Here is a 14,950-nt window from a genome sequence, read left to right on the forward strand (position 1 = left end):
GCTGCCAGCCCGTAGTGGTGTGTTGTGTGGCCAAAATAAATCGGCGTTGGAGGTGTTCCTCGCCGCTGGGAACTGCCAGTGGACCGAATGCGCATCGTTCGGTTTCACGAGCGAGCGGCGGGACGAGCTATGCGGAGTCGCGGTTGCCCGCTCTTTTGTCTCGACGAGGACCGTGGGTGTCGCAGCCGACCGCTGATGCGTGTTAACCCGGTGTTTTAAGACCGATCCGCCTCGCCGAGCGGAAGTGTTTTGCCCTCGGCTCGGCCCAGCTTTCCCTGCGCCTAGCTCCTCGCTGGATCTCGACCCCCTGGACGCCAGAATATCGCAGCTGAGGGAAAAGGGGGGATTCTCGAAAGCGAATTCTGCACGGTGTTTTCGACAACCTCGTCCGCCCTGACGTGATTCGCCCGGTTTGCCCGCCACAGGACGGGTTATGTTTCCCACTTTCATCGGGATCTTAGGTAAGCCTTGTCGTCACCTCCTACGAGGAGCCCATACATCAGAAATTGTGTGTTCTTATATTTTCGTTTCATAGATTCGGAACGATCCTTAACGAGAATCGAATGCTTACGATCGAGAGTCCTTGTCAATGACCCCGAGTTTAGACAGAGATATTTTTATTGTTTTTGTGTTGTTGTTGTTTTTTTTCTTTTTTTTTTTGTTGCTGGTTTCGGTTGTTCATTAAGTTTGTGATTCTAGTTAGGTAGGTGCACGAGTTCATTGTGTTAGTTCGGGTTTGTTGTTGTTGGAGGTGATTGACTCTGATTATTTTGAGGGTTTGTGTTTTGGGACCTTTATTGTGTAACTTTATGCAAGGTTTTATTTTCCAATTGATTAGTAGACTATTTTTGTGGACACTGTTAAAAAAATTGAAGCTAAATGAAAATTTGTTTTGCTTCTGAAATATTGTAATTTATACTTTGCTTTTTATAGTTTGCATATTTTTATATATTATAAGTTTCTACAGAATCTGCAATCTGTTGATGAGGAATAATATGAGTGATATATATTGATTTTGTATTATGAGTGCAACAAAGAGACCAACGCATTGAATACATTGATATTTTTTACATGATTATGAAAAAACAAAAACAACAAGACATATTACCTAGTTACTATTATTTTATTGATTAGTAAGTTTCCTTTGATATCTAGAAAATATTATATACATTTCACTTTGAAATTATTGATATTGATTAGTGTATAATGATGTACTATCAGTTACAAAGTCCTATATAAAACTTTTAAGTTAGTGTAGCATTCTGATTATGCATAAAAAGAGAAATTCCAGAAATTAATAAAGAGGAATAGTATCAAGGAACTTAATTGTTCCTTTATTTTTTTAGACATTCAATCGTGGTGGGAGGTGCCAAGTATAGCACACTTTTGCTCATTGTTTAGGGCTGCCTTCAATCTTCTGGACTTTGATATTGAGGTACTTACCTAACTGCTTACTCGCGTGAGTAAGCAGGCTTAAGAAACTTGTTAGTACTGCTTAAGCTTCCAGAAAACCAAATAGATCATGCTTCAGCTTTATTATGTTCATAAATGCATACGCGCTATACTTTTTGTTTGCTGCATTGGTTACTTTCTAAATTATCTATGATATATTAATTATATATTATTTTAGGACTTAGAAGAAGCATTATTAACAGAAGGTGGAACTGAGGGACGTTTAGTTCAGGAATTAATAGTCAGATTACTTGAAGGTTGTTTACCCAATGACACCCGCAATGACATCTCCACGTTTAATTATCAAATGTTTCTTCGCAGACTGTTTCGTAAAAAATGTCAGGTAAAGTAATGATGTTTGAGTTACATACTTTTGTTAACCTTTAAAGTAATTGATATATTATATTTTAGGAGTATAAATGTGAAAATCCGTTTAATACTGATGTAGATTTTGAGTTACTGCCTCTTCGTCAAAAAGTAGAAATACTAAGAGCTCTCTGTGACTTCAGACTTGACGCTGAAGACGTGGTAGGTGTTCAAGAATAAATTTAAGTTTAAATTAGGTATGTTAATGTTCTTCTATTCTCAATTTTACGTTTATAGGAGCAATCGTTGAGTAATTTGGACTCGGATAGTCTGCGAGTCGAACCTTTAGGACATGATCGTAAGAATTCTGCCTATTGGTATTTTTACGGCACTCGACTTTATAGGGAGGACTACGTTGATACTTCAGATAGCATTTCACAAAAACAAAAAAACAAACTTAGGGATAAAAAGCGTAAAAGACAACGAAACAGAGTGGCGAAGGAGGAAGAGGAAGAGGAGGAGAAGAAGGAAGACAGTTTAATATATAGTGAGGGGAAAGAAAGCGTTTGGCAAGTTGTTTGTTTTACTCAACAGGACTGGAGTCGTTTAGTTGAAAAATTTCGTGACTCGGTAAATACTTTATCCAACAAATATCACCTTATCATTTCAATTTCCTTAACAGTATCATTGTCTGTCTCAGGAATACGATACCGAACGTAAACTTTATCGTACTCTCTCCGAAGATTTTATGCCAGAGATCCCTAAACTTTTTGACTTGAAAGAAAAACAACAAAGACGAAAGCTATTACAACGTAACAGTTCGCGAGTTCTACGAAGCCACGAACCCACAACACAGATGGAAACAGTCATGGTCAGATCGAAGATCAAAACAAAAACAAATAAAGGGAGTAAAAAGGGGACACAGAACTCGAAGAGTGCTTATGTTAAAGAAGAGACACCACCGCTCTTGTCTTCGCCACCCGTTCAGAAGAAGGGACGACAAACTAACAATTCTTTAGCCTCTGCTGTTGGTCAGATTGTGATTCACACTGAAGTGGAAGAATTAGAGAAGAAGAAAGGCATTGGAAGCAATAGCGATGGAAGTTATGTATCATCTAATTATGGATATAAGTATGGTTACTCGTTTGGAATCGAAGAAGAAGAACGTCGCGTTGGCATGCACAAAGTTCTTGAAAGCCTCAAGGATCATGTGGATGCTTGGCCATTCATTGATCCTGTGGACGAAGAATATGCACCGAGGTAGAACAATAGAATTATGTATACAGCCTATATGGCTTTCAGACTTCAAAATATTTATCTAAGTATTTTTTACAGATACTACAGTGTGGTACGAAAACCTATGGATCTCAGCACTATGGAGGAGAAGCTGGATGGTGGCTTATACAAGAGTATAAGTGAATTTAAACGTGATTTTCGCCTTATAGTAGACAATTGTAGGCAATACAATGGTTCTGATAATGGTTAGAATCATTCTCTTTTAATATGGTATATAATTATGTAAAATTGACACTGTTCATTAGCGTGAATATTATCTTATGTTTTATAGAATACACAGAGATGGCATTCAATCTGAAAGACGCATTCGACAAAGCAGTGAATCGCTATTTGGAATCCGAAACATCCAGCGATGAGGATCCATCTTCTCCAAAATCGTTTCTCGCTACACCTGCATCTCCGTCGTGTCCTTCTCGAGTTTCTTCTCCGCATCAGAATCGTAAGCGTTCGAAAAAGTCGACCAAGAAATCTAAGTCATACAAATCTGAAAGTAAAGGGAAATCTAAAACGAACGATAAAAATGAGGATGAAGAAAAACGGGGGAAGAACTACAAGCTCCCAAAGAAGAAACGAGGGAAGAAAAAGAGTAAAAGAGCGAAGGACGAAGAATCTGTAAATGAGGAGGAGCAGGAAGAACAAGAAAGCGAGGATGCTATGTCTGAATCGAGTATTATAACGTCGAAAAGAAGAAAACACATTGACGTGAACAATTTGTTATTAAAGACCAAAAAGCTGTCATCCAAAGAATCAGAGGAGCTGAAGAAAATGAATAAAAAGATTAGTAAAGAGCGGCATCAGCAAAAGAAAGAAGTGGAAAGCTTGCGGCCGATGAAAGAATCAAAAGAAAACAAGAAGCGGAAAGAAGATTTCGAGGAGGATTACGAGCCTCTAGTCATGGCGAAAAGTAAAAGTAGGAAAATCGAGAAGAAAGAGCTTGAAGAAACCGAAATATTGACGGATAATGCGAAAAAAAGCAAAGTAAAAAAAATGGAATCCCAAGAAGATGAATTAGCATCGGAAAACAAAGACAAATCACAGCATATCAAAGTTAAAAAGAGTCGAAAGAAAGATAAAGGAGGGTCGAAAGTTGCGAAGCTTGATGAAAAGTCTGAGAAGAGTCGCGCGAAGGACAAAGAGAAAAAATCAAAACAGAAGAATGATGAGTTGAAGAACGGGGAGCTATCGAGCGAAATAGATTCCAAAGATTTAGATCTAGAGAGTGATTTAGATTCGAAAGAGATGCATACGTCTAAAAAAGTTGCTGCGTTTATAGGTGACAAGGATATAGAGTCCTTGGATGGTTTAAAGGATAAGATAAGCGAGAGGCGACGGGAGGAGAAGTTAAAAAGCGAGAAAGAGAAACAGAAGAAAACGTCGAAAAGCGACCTTCACAATGTGTATTCAAAAAAAGTGCCTTCAAACGGTAGTACCTTTCACGACAGCGATAAAGCCAACGCGAAACGACCAAAGTTAAAAAAAGGAATGAAAGAAGACAAAGTTCCTACGGCGGATGATGCGGTTAAACCTCAAGACCAAGACACGAGCGAAAGTAAGAAAACGAAAGTGTCTCAAACTAAGCATACCAAAGGGTTTGGAAAAGAAGAAAGCTCGATACAAGCATTAAATCAAGCCACGGAGCAAACACTCCATGTAAGAATATTTTCTATTTCTCGTTTAGATAATAACTTAAATATATCTATAATACTTTATGTACGTACATGATAATACACACTTTATTGTATTTTTCTGCCTCTGAATAGGACATCAACAAATGGCTAGATGACGCACCGAGACTCTCCGAGTTTTCTTCCGGAAGCGATTCTCCGATATTTCATTCTTCTGTCGAATCTGGTCGTTCAGGACCAAAAGTAGAAGCGCCAAGAAAACGACCAAGCTCTATCAAGATATTCGGACCTCACGGGCCCAGTAGACCAAAAAAAATACAGCGCACAATAGACCGTCTGCAGCCTGGCAAAAGTAAGGGGAATTTACTTCTGAAGAAACCGCTCAACTTACCCAACGTTAACACCAATGAAACAGCAGTGCAGTTAACTAGCGACAACGATCAAGCAAATAAGAATGCTGATGAAGAACCAAAACTCAGCTTAGGAACTGTCCTGAAGAACGTAGATTCCATTCAGTTAATTTGCAAGAGTTTAGTTTCCTCACCAAATCCGAATTTCTCAAATGACGACGAAGAAGAGGACCAGAGTACTCTTCCCGCGGTTCCTGTGCCTAGTCTTAAAGAAGAAAAAATATCATCTGGAAAACCGACAGCACAGACACCTACAGTCGTAGAGGAACCTAAAGACAACCAAGTCAGTGGGAAGGAAGGGCAAAAACCTAAATCAGCGACGCCTAATTTGAGTGCTTGGTTCAAGGCTTTTGGGGCACCGAAGTCGAAGAAGAAAGACGAAGAATCGGAGGACGGTGCGACGAAGAAGGATAGCGAGTTGCAGGAAGTGTTCTGTGGTAGACAGCGAAGAATGAGTACCGGTGGTAGTAGTGTAAGTGAATCAGTTTCGAGTTTCTCCCAAGAATCGCCGCCTGGACGTTCAGGTAGATCTCCGCAAGGTCAGCCCCTAATAGCTTCGGTTGAGCCACAGATAAGAGGAGCTGGATTTTATCAAGACGCTCTCTCAACGGGAAGTAGTCCTTATAATAGCCCTTATTACGCAACACCTCCAAGGTACAGCGCTCAGTTGCCACCCACACCGTCACCACAAAATCATCCTCTGTCTCCAGCGTATCCGTCATCTTCTTACGAGCAGGCGCCTCTTTATCAGATTCCACCACAGCAATCTCATCAGTTTCAGAAATCTCCGCAGGAAAATTCTGGAGAAGTGTACCACCAGTTGTCTCCCACGTTCCCCCAACGTTCTCCGCAAGCTAACTTTCCTCAGAATGCGACACAAAATGAATCCTTCAATCAGCAGTTACCAGCAACCAATCAGAATCCGTCTCCAGTTTATCCTCAGCACTCTCCGCAACCGATACAGCAGGTGTATCCTCAACCGTCTCCTCAGCCTCCACCGTCAAATTACTCGCAGCCGTCGCCTCAGCAATCGCCTACACCTAAATATTCACAACTGTCTCCGCAACAAAGCACTACTAATTACTCCCAACCTTCGCCACAAGCCTCTACCTACTCTCAGGCGTCTCCTCAACAACAGCCGCATTCTCCTTACTCTCAGCATTCGCCCCAACCACCGCCAAGCTATTCTCAGCCATCTCCACAGCAACAACACTCTCCTTACGCACAGTCTCCTCAACAGTCATCTGGTTACTCTCAATTGTCACCTCAGCCACCGTCAAACTACTCTCAGCCATCGCCACAACCGCCTCCAGTGTACCCTCAGCAGCAAACTCAGCCTTCAAATTTCTCTCATCCATCTCCCCAAACGCGCTCTGCAGGCTACTCTCAGCCATCGCCTCAACCTCTCGCGAATTATTCTCAGCCGTCGCCTCAGCCACGAAACTATTCTCAGCCATCACCGCAGCAAATTCAGACCTTCTCCCAGCACTCTCCGCAAGCACCACCCTCATACTCACAGCCCTCACCGCAGAATGCTACATATTCTCAGCCGTCACCGCAGCAGCCTGTTAAATACTCGCAGCCTTCTCCTCAGCAGCCTGCGAATTACTCCCACTCCATACACTCTCCCCAAACACCACAGAATTATTCACAGTTATCTCCGCAGCAAGCACCGCCGAGTAATTACTCTCAGCCATCCCCGTCGCCTCAGCAATCTCGAAGCTATTCGCAACCATCGCCCTCACCTCAGTCCGGCAACTATTCTCAGCCTTCACCGTCGCCGCAGCAATCTCGCAGCTACACGCAGCCATCACCGTCCCCTCAACAGAGCCGCAGTTACTCCCAGCCATCGCCACAGCAAAAGTCTGTGTGCACATCGCAGTCATCTCAGCAACCCTCGACTTACTCCCAGCCGTCACCTCAACAGAGTACAAACTACACCACCCCACAGCCACAAGTATCCAAAAGTTCAGATGATTATCCTCAGAGTGCGTCAACGCCATCGAGCTACTCTCAAGGCTTCAAGCAGAATCATTCTTATATTCAGTCACCAACACCGACTGCGATAAACGAGCCAGACCACAGGACAGAGTACCTGAAATCTAGTAACGGTGAGAAATCCTCAAGTGCAGAACAGCAGAGGAATTTCGCCGTCCCAACAGAGGCGTCTTTAAGTCTAAATGCCAATCACCAGTTGTACCAGTCGTCCAATCAGTATCCGCCAACATTTGGGAACAATTACCCTAACATCGACCTTCAGAGATCCGTCGCGAGACATGGCAGCCAAGAACAGTCGCAGCAACCGCAACAGCAAACGTCCTCCCAAGAACGTCCTAGCTTCACCGACCTCGGCGAATCTCTGAACGCGCAAAAGTACGCTCAGCAGAGATCCGCAACCCAGGATCAGTCGCAGCTCCTAGCATTCCAACAGAACTTGACAGCTCACGAGTCCCTCTACTCGAGTGGGTTCCAGCCTTCTGGGTACCCCATGCCAAACTCCAGACCCGTCTATCCCAGCCCGCACTATTTTGACGCCAGCTCGAAGACTGCCAGCAGTGCACCTGTAAATAGCTCGGCTAGCAATTTGCCTCCCGTAAAGAAGCGCATATACAATGACTCGGCCGCTGACGCGACTCGAAGCTTATCCCAAGAAACTTCGGCAAGAACTGGCCAAGAACAGTTCAGCTTCGACCCCATAATGGCATTGCCGCAGCCCGACGCGGTTTCTGCCAGCCAGTTCGACGCAGCTTTCGTGGGCAACCTGGCCGACTCTGTAGCCACGAATCCTGCTTACGCTCGTCTGGGTTTAGGCTTGGTGGGTCGCACCAGCAAGGAGCAGCAACAGTTGCTGACGATCCCACGGCCGCCAGCTACTAAGCCTGAACATTTGGCGTACGCGCGCAGCCCAGCTCCAGGGGCCGCGGAGCTGGACCTGAATCTGCTGCAAAGCCTGCAGACAGCAGCCGCGAAGAATAGTCAGGGTATATTGTCCATGTCCCGCAGGGGGGGAGACACGGCCACAGGCACCACGCCCACGCCTACGAAGACGAAGAAGAGTAGGAAGAGCAAGCAACAGCAACAGGAACAGCAAACTGTTAGTAACGTCTCCACAGCAGTCAGCACCGAACCACAACCTGCTGCAGGTTTACCAGGCTTCCCTCAGTATGCTGGGACTCCAGCAGATTCGATCGGTCTGAAGAACACCGCCATGGTCCCCCCAGCTGGGAGTGCCTTCAATTTCGCCGCGTCGACCAGCACCACCACCAGCTCGCCCTTCTACGACAAGGACGCCTCCGCTGCCGTGGCAGCGTTCGCCTTCCTCGACGAGTTCAGGAACCCGAACAGCTACTATAGCATGGCACTCAGACAGCAGCAGCAGCAACAGCAACCCCAGGTGCCACCCGTCTCGGACGCCACCCAGCAAGCCTGCAATAAGCTCAGCAATCAGCCGCCGAGGAACTATCCGCCTCATCCCTTCCTCCATTCCGCTCAGCGGTCGGCGGCCTATGGGCCCCCTGTGTCCGCTTACGTCACGCCACACGGGCCCAATTTAACGGTAGATCCGACTGCGTATCAGCAGTACATCCATTCCCTTTATGCGCTCCAGCCGCCGCCACATCATCATCGACCGTCCTGGCTTTAGCCGTTAAGATCCTCGTAAAGGGTGTCTGATAAGGTGCGTGAGAACTCGAAGGTGTACATGATGCTCGGGACAGGTTGGTAAATTATATGTACAGGTTTTGAAGTCATTTAGAGCAGACGAGATTTGTTATATGATCTTGTTTACATTTTTAGGGAAACTACTATGGGTTGAGCTTAGAAATGTGTTCCTGAGTGTATGCGGTGAGTCTAAGTCTATAGGGAGTAGACAGTGTGTCTTGCGATTAGGGGATTTCAGGAACCTGAATCATTTCAGGCTATAATTCTCAGCCTGACCCGACCTGAGAGTTTCGGTTTCTCAAACATCTCCAGTGTCTGAATGTACGACGGCATTTCGGTGGATACACCGTCCTATTAAGTCGATGAGCGAAACAGCATTTAGAACGAGAACTAGCGATAAAGGAACCTCTTTTCGTATGTAATCGTGGTGCATAGATATTGCATGTGTATTTCAAAAATGACAGAACTCGAGAAAAGGATGAAGTATTTATAAACTTAGTGTATGTGCCCATCTGAGAACACGACTATCACTAGTTACTTTTGATACTGCAAATGTAAAGCTTTAAATCGTCATAATTTGAGAACTATCTCTAGAGCAGTTATTGCAGGAAATTCTCAGAGGGACATGTACTTTTAAACTGCGATTGTATTGTATGAGAAAACACTGCTATATGACAAAGTTTCTATTTTTGTTGTAGAACATATTTCTCATATGTAAATTATCTTACAAGTAATGTCTCTCAAGAAAATACTATTTTATTTTCTCTGTCTCAAAAATCACCTTTTCTGAGGTACACAATTTTTTAAATACATATATAATATAAAAAATAATCAGAGGGTTCAAGAATCGCATTCGTAAATGCTGTTCCATTCAGCCTCGCTTCTCTGCAACTGTGATCAGAACTTTGTTCTTCCGAGGAAGAGACAGTACCAACATTTTTCGTTGTTTAATCTATTTTGACTAGGAACTAGTAGCAAATAAGTACATTAGTTTTGTTTGTAGTTTCGTGAGTAATTTATTTTCGTTAGTCGGCGTCTAATCGCGTTCCAAATATATTTTTGTTGTTTTATTTTCGTCAACGAAGTTTTTTTATTATCTTTTCCGGTGAAAAATGCCGGTACTGAAATACATAATCTCAGAACAAAGTTCTGATTAGGATATTCTTCGAGATCGTCTGAAAGCAACATCATAAACTTATGAACGTCAAACAGTAAAAACGCTTAAAAATCAGCGATTCCTTTTTTTCTTCTTTTTTTTTTGTTTTTTTAAATTTTTTACTGATTGACTAGCAAATAGTGAATTTTTAAAGCTCTTTCTGATGTATCTAGGTGCCGATCCTCCCCCCGCATTTCGCATTTCTTTTCATTTTTACACGAGACGATAGCAAACTTCGACATTTTTACACGATTTATCAGAAGGAAACTCGAAGGGACGTTTAGCTTTTATTCGATAATTTACTATGTAGTCATATGTACATAAAAGATAAGCCTACATCGCGTAGGAATTTTTGATAGTCTTTTCTAATGGCTAGTCGACAGCTTAGAGCGTAAGTTCAGTCGCTAGTGACCGGAAGTACCCTTCTATCAAAAGTTCCTCTAACATCCTCCCACCTCCATTGTGCTATCACGGCATCCTCTGTCTATTTCTCTTTTTCGATGTATTCGGGATGTGGATCACGTAATACACAATTTCTTTCTCGGTAAAGGAGACATAATTACGAGAGATAAACACGCTCGTGATGGTGATCACGATCTTTAGCCTGTCGTAAATATTGTCCCGCCTGTTTTTATGTTCGATGGAAACGGAAGGAAAACTAGATGGAAATGGTTTAGTGACTTTTTCAGTTTAAACGATCTTTCTGTATGATATCTCGAACGCACTGTTGCTGGTGTATCTTTTGTAGAGTATATAGATTCAATAGCACGTAAGGCTAGGATTCGTTTTTTCTTTTTGTATATAAAATACATATCCTTCATAGACAATGTGCTCGATGTAAAAAATGATCTGCAAGGTCGAAGACATTGTAGAATCGTCCGCGGTAGATTATAAAACGGGAAGATATAGGGAACGTTAGGAAAATGTATGTGAGATTGGTATGGATGTGTATGGGTCATGTATCCGTTGCGTGCGTGTGTGGTCTCGCGAATGAGGGAGGAAAAGAAAGATGGTAAAAATGTAATAAAGCCGCGATCATACATTAACCCACCTTATTGCTAAAAAAATGAAACGGATGGAAGCGGTATATTAAAACTTATAAATATATACATATATATTGTAAATGTATTGATGACAGATTAAAGCAGTTTGTTACAAAACTGGTCACTTTATTTCTACATTTTCGGTTCATTGAAAAATGTTTATTTTAAATATATAAAATATTAATAAATGACGGTACAAAATGAAAAGAAATATAATAGTATTTTAAGAAATGTTTTAAAGGTTACCGGAATATTAATAGGTTAAGAGGTTGGAAAGGAAAAGAAATAACTTATATTCATTATATAAATATCACGTTTACAGATCACATATACATCACAAGATATAAAATGAATAAGTTTAAGATTTAAAAAATTTGGTTGTGACATCAAACGATAAAGAATGATTACGCAATTATGAGATCTATCACATTGTAAGCGACATCTTAACGGCCTAAAGTAGCGAATCAATTGAATTGAATTATTCGCGCTGGGACCATCGTACAGTCTCATTAAGAGCGTCGATAGTGATAATCGGCAGTGAAAGTATATGTACACATATGTGTATATGGGATAGTTAAAGCAGTTAAAGAGATGTAATATAACGTTTGAAATGATAATACGCGTGGAATGTGAACACGATATCCCCGAGTTCCACCTCTTTCATATCTAAGTTTCGTGATTATGATGAAAAGTGCAGATAGAGCAACTAGAAGTTACAGTTACAGCTACAGCGGCAGAAGGAAACGCGAAGGTAGCGATAAGACATTTCTGGCTAAAGTACACGTGTAAGAAAAGCCAGGTTGAACGCGTAGAAGACAAGAGAGACATGATTTCAATTATTTCTGCTGCACAATTTTAGCGAAGTTTTAGAACCTCTTATTGCTTGTATGTATATGTAGTTAAAGAACATTGCTTTCGTCTTCCTGTTTTAAAATACTAATTGTTTTTTTAAGATTGCTAGAATTGCTAAATAGTATTTTAAAAAATCAAATTTTAAATGTGATATCTCTGAATTTCCTCTCAGTTAATTATGATAATGTTGAACGTGTCACGCGCAAAGAATAAGCAGCGATAAAAACAATAATTTAATGATGCATATCATTTACAGATAACTGTGTCAATTTTAAGAAATTGTATAAAGCATATTTTTAAGATGTTCGAAAACGTGAATAAGGAATTATTACCAATAAAGGGGCATTATTTCTTATTCAATGCTGGTAAGTAAAGTCTATAAAATTTGTAATTCAATACTGTAGTTTAGAAACTGTTAATTCTTATTGTATTCTTCACCTTTCAGCCACTGGACCAATAGTGCCATTTTTACCAACAATAGCGAAGCAGTTAGGTTTTTCTGGATTTCTAGTGGGCACAATATATATGATACTTCCAATTTCTGGTTTAGTAGCGAAACCCTTATTTGGTGCTTTAGCTGACAAATTCAGAATTCATAAACTGCTATTTCTGATATTTCAAGCTGTAGTTGCTGTAGCTATGTTCACAATTAATTTTATTCCTTCAATAGACAAAAGTGCTAATGTTGTCCTTACTTGCAATGGCGATGCATCCTTAGAAGTTTGTTCCAAAAATGACTTTTCTGCTGATATTCTTCATAGTGCAATAACAGAGACTTTACATAAGAATGTGTATTGTCAGGTATTCAGATATTCACAATATTAAGTATTCCTAGATTTTACACGTAGATTGTGTGTTAAATTGAAATACTTTTACTTTGTATCCCCTCAGGTATCATGTAAAGCCACAAAAGAATTTTATACAGAAATGTGTTTATATTGGAAAGCATCTCAATTTTGTAATGCAACCAATTCAAGTATTATTGCAGGTACAGATACATTTGATTTTACTCTAGGATTTGATGTATTTCACGATGTTCATGTAAGATATTTCATATATATAATTTAGTGTATTTATTAAAATATTACGGAGTGCTAATGAAATATATTTTCTTCACAGATAAATAAATGTGTATATATCCATGTACTTACTGCTGCATTCTCAGATAATAATGTATATAAGCCAGCTTGTAAGAATTATGCAACAACAACATGCACAGCTACATGCCCTGATAATCCAAAGTTCAATAAACTGTTGGAAGAAACAGAGGTTTCTCCGAAAGATATCACTGAAAATTCAACATATCAGTTTCATTCATTTTTATGGGCAACTATAATAAGCTGGATTGGAATGGCAGTTGTAGTTAGCATAGCAGACGCTATATGTTTTAATCTCCTTGGTTAGTAAAATATTAATAACTAATGTTATTTATTTTTTTAATATATATTCGTATATCACAGGTGAAGAAAGGAGGAAAGAGTATGGAAAGCAAAAAATGTGGGGCAGTATTGGCTTTGGCATTTTTGGAATAAGCGCAGGATATTTGGTAGACGTTTTTAGTAAAGGACAAGTGGAGAAAGATTACACTTGCATATTTTATATTATGCTTATCACTATGATTTTTGATATCATGTTGTCAGCTACTTTGAAGAAGGTACCTTTTCCTTAGATACATTCTACTATAATCAGAGAAGTCCAGTTTAAATAATACAGAAGTCTGGTGCTTCTTATTTATCAAAAGAATAAAATAAAAATTGCCAGGTAATGGGAGAAAGCAGTATCATTACAGAAAAATCCAGAAAGTTCTGAGGGAGAACCATCAATACTGTGGGAGCTATTCAACATTTGTAAAGATGGTAATGTGCTGGTATTTGGATGGTGGTGCATAGGTGCTGGAATGTCTACTGGAGTAATATGGAACTTCCTATTTTGGTATACTGAAGACTTAGCGACTAGTTCTCAAATAGCATGGCTCAAAACTTTGCAAGGTCTCTTGACTGGGGTGCAGTGTTTCTTAGGAGAATTACCTTTTAATTTTATTTCTGGAGGAGTATTGCGGAAATTGGGCCATGTGAATGTGATGAGCTTGGTTCTATTGGTATACGCTATTAGGTAGGTACATAGCTTATATTTCTCTAGAGAACTGTAACATTATTTTATAGTCAAATAAATATCTCTTTCTGTTACAGATTTATGGCATATAGTACTGTAAAAAACCCTTGGTGGTTTCTAATTATCGAAGTACTTCACGGGCCATCATTGGGCCTTTGCTGGCCTACTATGGTATCATATGGTGATAAAGTAACACCACCTGGTACTAAAGCCACTATACAAGGATTCATTGGTGCTATATTTGAAGGAATCGGTTAGGAACACTTGATTAACTAGAATGTATACTTTGAATCCTTTGAGAAGTTTGTTGATATATTTACTCATTATTTTGCAGGAGTATCTAGTGGCAGTTTACTATGTGGATGGTTAATGGATAAATATGGTGGTGTTACGACATTTAGAGTATTTTCAGTAGGCGTATTACTGTGGTTAGCGTGCTTTTGGCTGATTCAATTGTTATTGCGAAAACTTCAAATATCACCGATATACTTGGGCCATAATCGTGAGTAACGATTATGTGGATACACCAATTAACCAGAATAATTTTGGATATTTAAGAAAACCCTCGTGTTTCATTGAAGAAGCATATCTTTTTATTTCTTGATCTTTTCCAGATCTGGCGACTTACGCTAATCCAGATGATGCAATTCTTATGACTATGAGTCGAGAATTGCAAACATATTAATAAAAGACAAACGACAATTTTTAAAAATTTTATACATTTACAGCTCGTGTCTGCGTAGAGATATAGCTGTTGCAATAAAACAATACTAAAGTGTGTCTTTCGTACGAGAATACCAGTAATATAATTCTTAATGTATTTGTGATTCGTTTTTTACATCTTATAATAATATCATTTCGCAAAATAAAGTATTAATTATTCAGTATTATGTAACAATTGTAACTTCTTTTTATTGGCGATTAATATATTCACTTTTTTCTATGTTGAAATTTATTTCTTTTCTTTTTAACGTTCCATCATAAAAATAAGCATATCTATTCATAAGAAAATCAGAAGTAACAGGAAACGATGAAGGG

At 40.1% G+C, this 14,950-nt stretch overlaps 2 protein-coding genes across 6 annotated transcripts; both read left to right on the forward strand.

Annotated features, from left to right (window-relative positions):
- The first annotated feature begins 166 nt into the window (after positions 1-166).
- On the forward strand, positions 167-11,099 carry LOC143187867 (uncharacterized). 3 transcript variants are annotated; one of them, XM_076392035.1, is made up of 11 exons: positions 167-461; positions 1,347-1,435; positions 1,631-1,795; positions 1,864-1,980; positions 2,056-2,388; positions 2,459-3,018; positions 3,094-3,239; positions 3,326-4,704; positions 4,815-8,805; positions 8,885-8,932; positions 9,006-11,099. In XM_076392035.1, exons 1-9 carry the CDS (start codon positions 434-436, stop codon positions 8,730-8,732), a joined length of 6,735 nt encoding a protein of 2,244 aa, XP_076248150.1. In that variant the 5' UTR covers positions 167-433; the 3' UTR covers positions 8,733-8,805; positions 8,885-8,932; positions 9,006-11,099. The 3 variants fall into 3 exon arrangements, with proteins under 3 accessions (XP_076248150.1, XP_076248146.1, XP_076248151.1); XM_076392031.1 differs by having other exon boundaries at positions 8,885-11,099; XM_076392036.1 differs by lacking the exons at positions 167-461; positions 1,347-1,435; positions 1,631-1,795; positions 1,864-1,980 and having other exon boundaries at positions 2,325-2,388; positions 2,502-3,018; positions 8,885-11,099.
- Positions 11,100-11,319: 220 nt separating this feature from the next.
- On the forward strand, positions 11,320-14,799 carry Sugb (Sugar baby transporter). 3 transcript variants are annotated; one of them, XM_076390294.1, is made up of 10 exons: positions 11,320-11,833; positions 12,057-12,165; positions 12,246-12,601; positions 12,692-12,841; positions 12,920-13,199; positions 13,261-13,454; positions 13,590-13,912; positions 13,990-14,165; positions 14,247-14,414; positions 14,527-14,799. In XM_076390294.1, the coding sequence occupies exons 2-10, from the start codon at positions 12,102-12,104 to the stop codon at positions 14,595-14,597; spliced, it is 1,782 nt and encodes a 593-aa protein (XP_076246409.1). In that variant the 5' UTR covers positions 11,320-11,833; positions 12,057-12,101; the 3' UTR covers positions 14,598-14,799. The 3 variants fall into 3 exon arrangements, with proteins under 3 accessions (XP_076246409.1, XP_076246419.1, XP_076246428.1); XM_076390304.1 differs by having other exon boundaries at positions 11,320-11,699; XM_076390313.1 differs by lacking the exons at positions 11,320-11,833; positions 12,057-12,165 and having other exon boundaries at positions 12,462-12,601; positions 12,692-12,788.
- Positions 14,800-14,950: the final 151 nt, after the last annotated feature.

The sequence above is a fragment of the Calliopsis andreniformis genome, chromosome 2 (genome assembly GCF_051401765.1).
Source record: "Calliopsis andreniformis isolate RMS-2024a chromosome 2, iyCalAndr_principal, whole genome shotgun sequence".
Lineage (NCBI taxonomy): Eukaryota > Metazoa > Arthropoda > Insecta > Hymenoptera > Andrenidae > Calliopsis > Calliopsis andreniformis.

Excerpts from the sequence above, each read along its gene's own strand:
- LOC143187867 (XM_076392031.1), top strand. The coding sequence starts at position 434 with ATGTTTCCCACTTTCATCGGGATCTTAG. Across the intron at positions 1,436-1,630 it reads TTCTGGACTTTGATATTGAG|GACTTAGAAGAAGCATTATT; the intron begins GTACTTACCTAA and ends ATATTATTTTAG. Across the intron at positions 3,019-3,093 it reads GACGAAGAATATGCACCGAG|ATACTACAGTGTGGTACGAA; the intron begins GTAGAACAATAG and ends TATTTTTTACAG.
- Sugb (XM_076390294.1), top strand. The coding sequence starts at position 12,102 with ATGTTCGAAAACGTGAATAAGGAATTATTACCAATAAAGGGGCATTAT. Across the intron at positions 12,166-12,245 it reads TTATTTCTTATTCAATGCTG|CCACTGGACCAATAGTGCCA; the intron begins GTAAGTAAAGTC and ends TTCACCTTTCAG. Across the intron at positions 14,415-14,526 it reads GATATACTTGGGCCATAATC|ATCTGGCGACTTACGCTAAT; the intron begins GTGAGTAACGAT and ends GATCTTTTCCAG.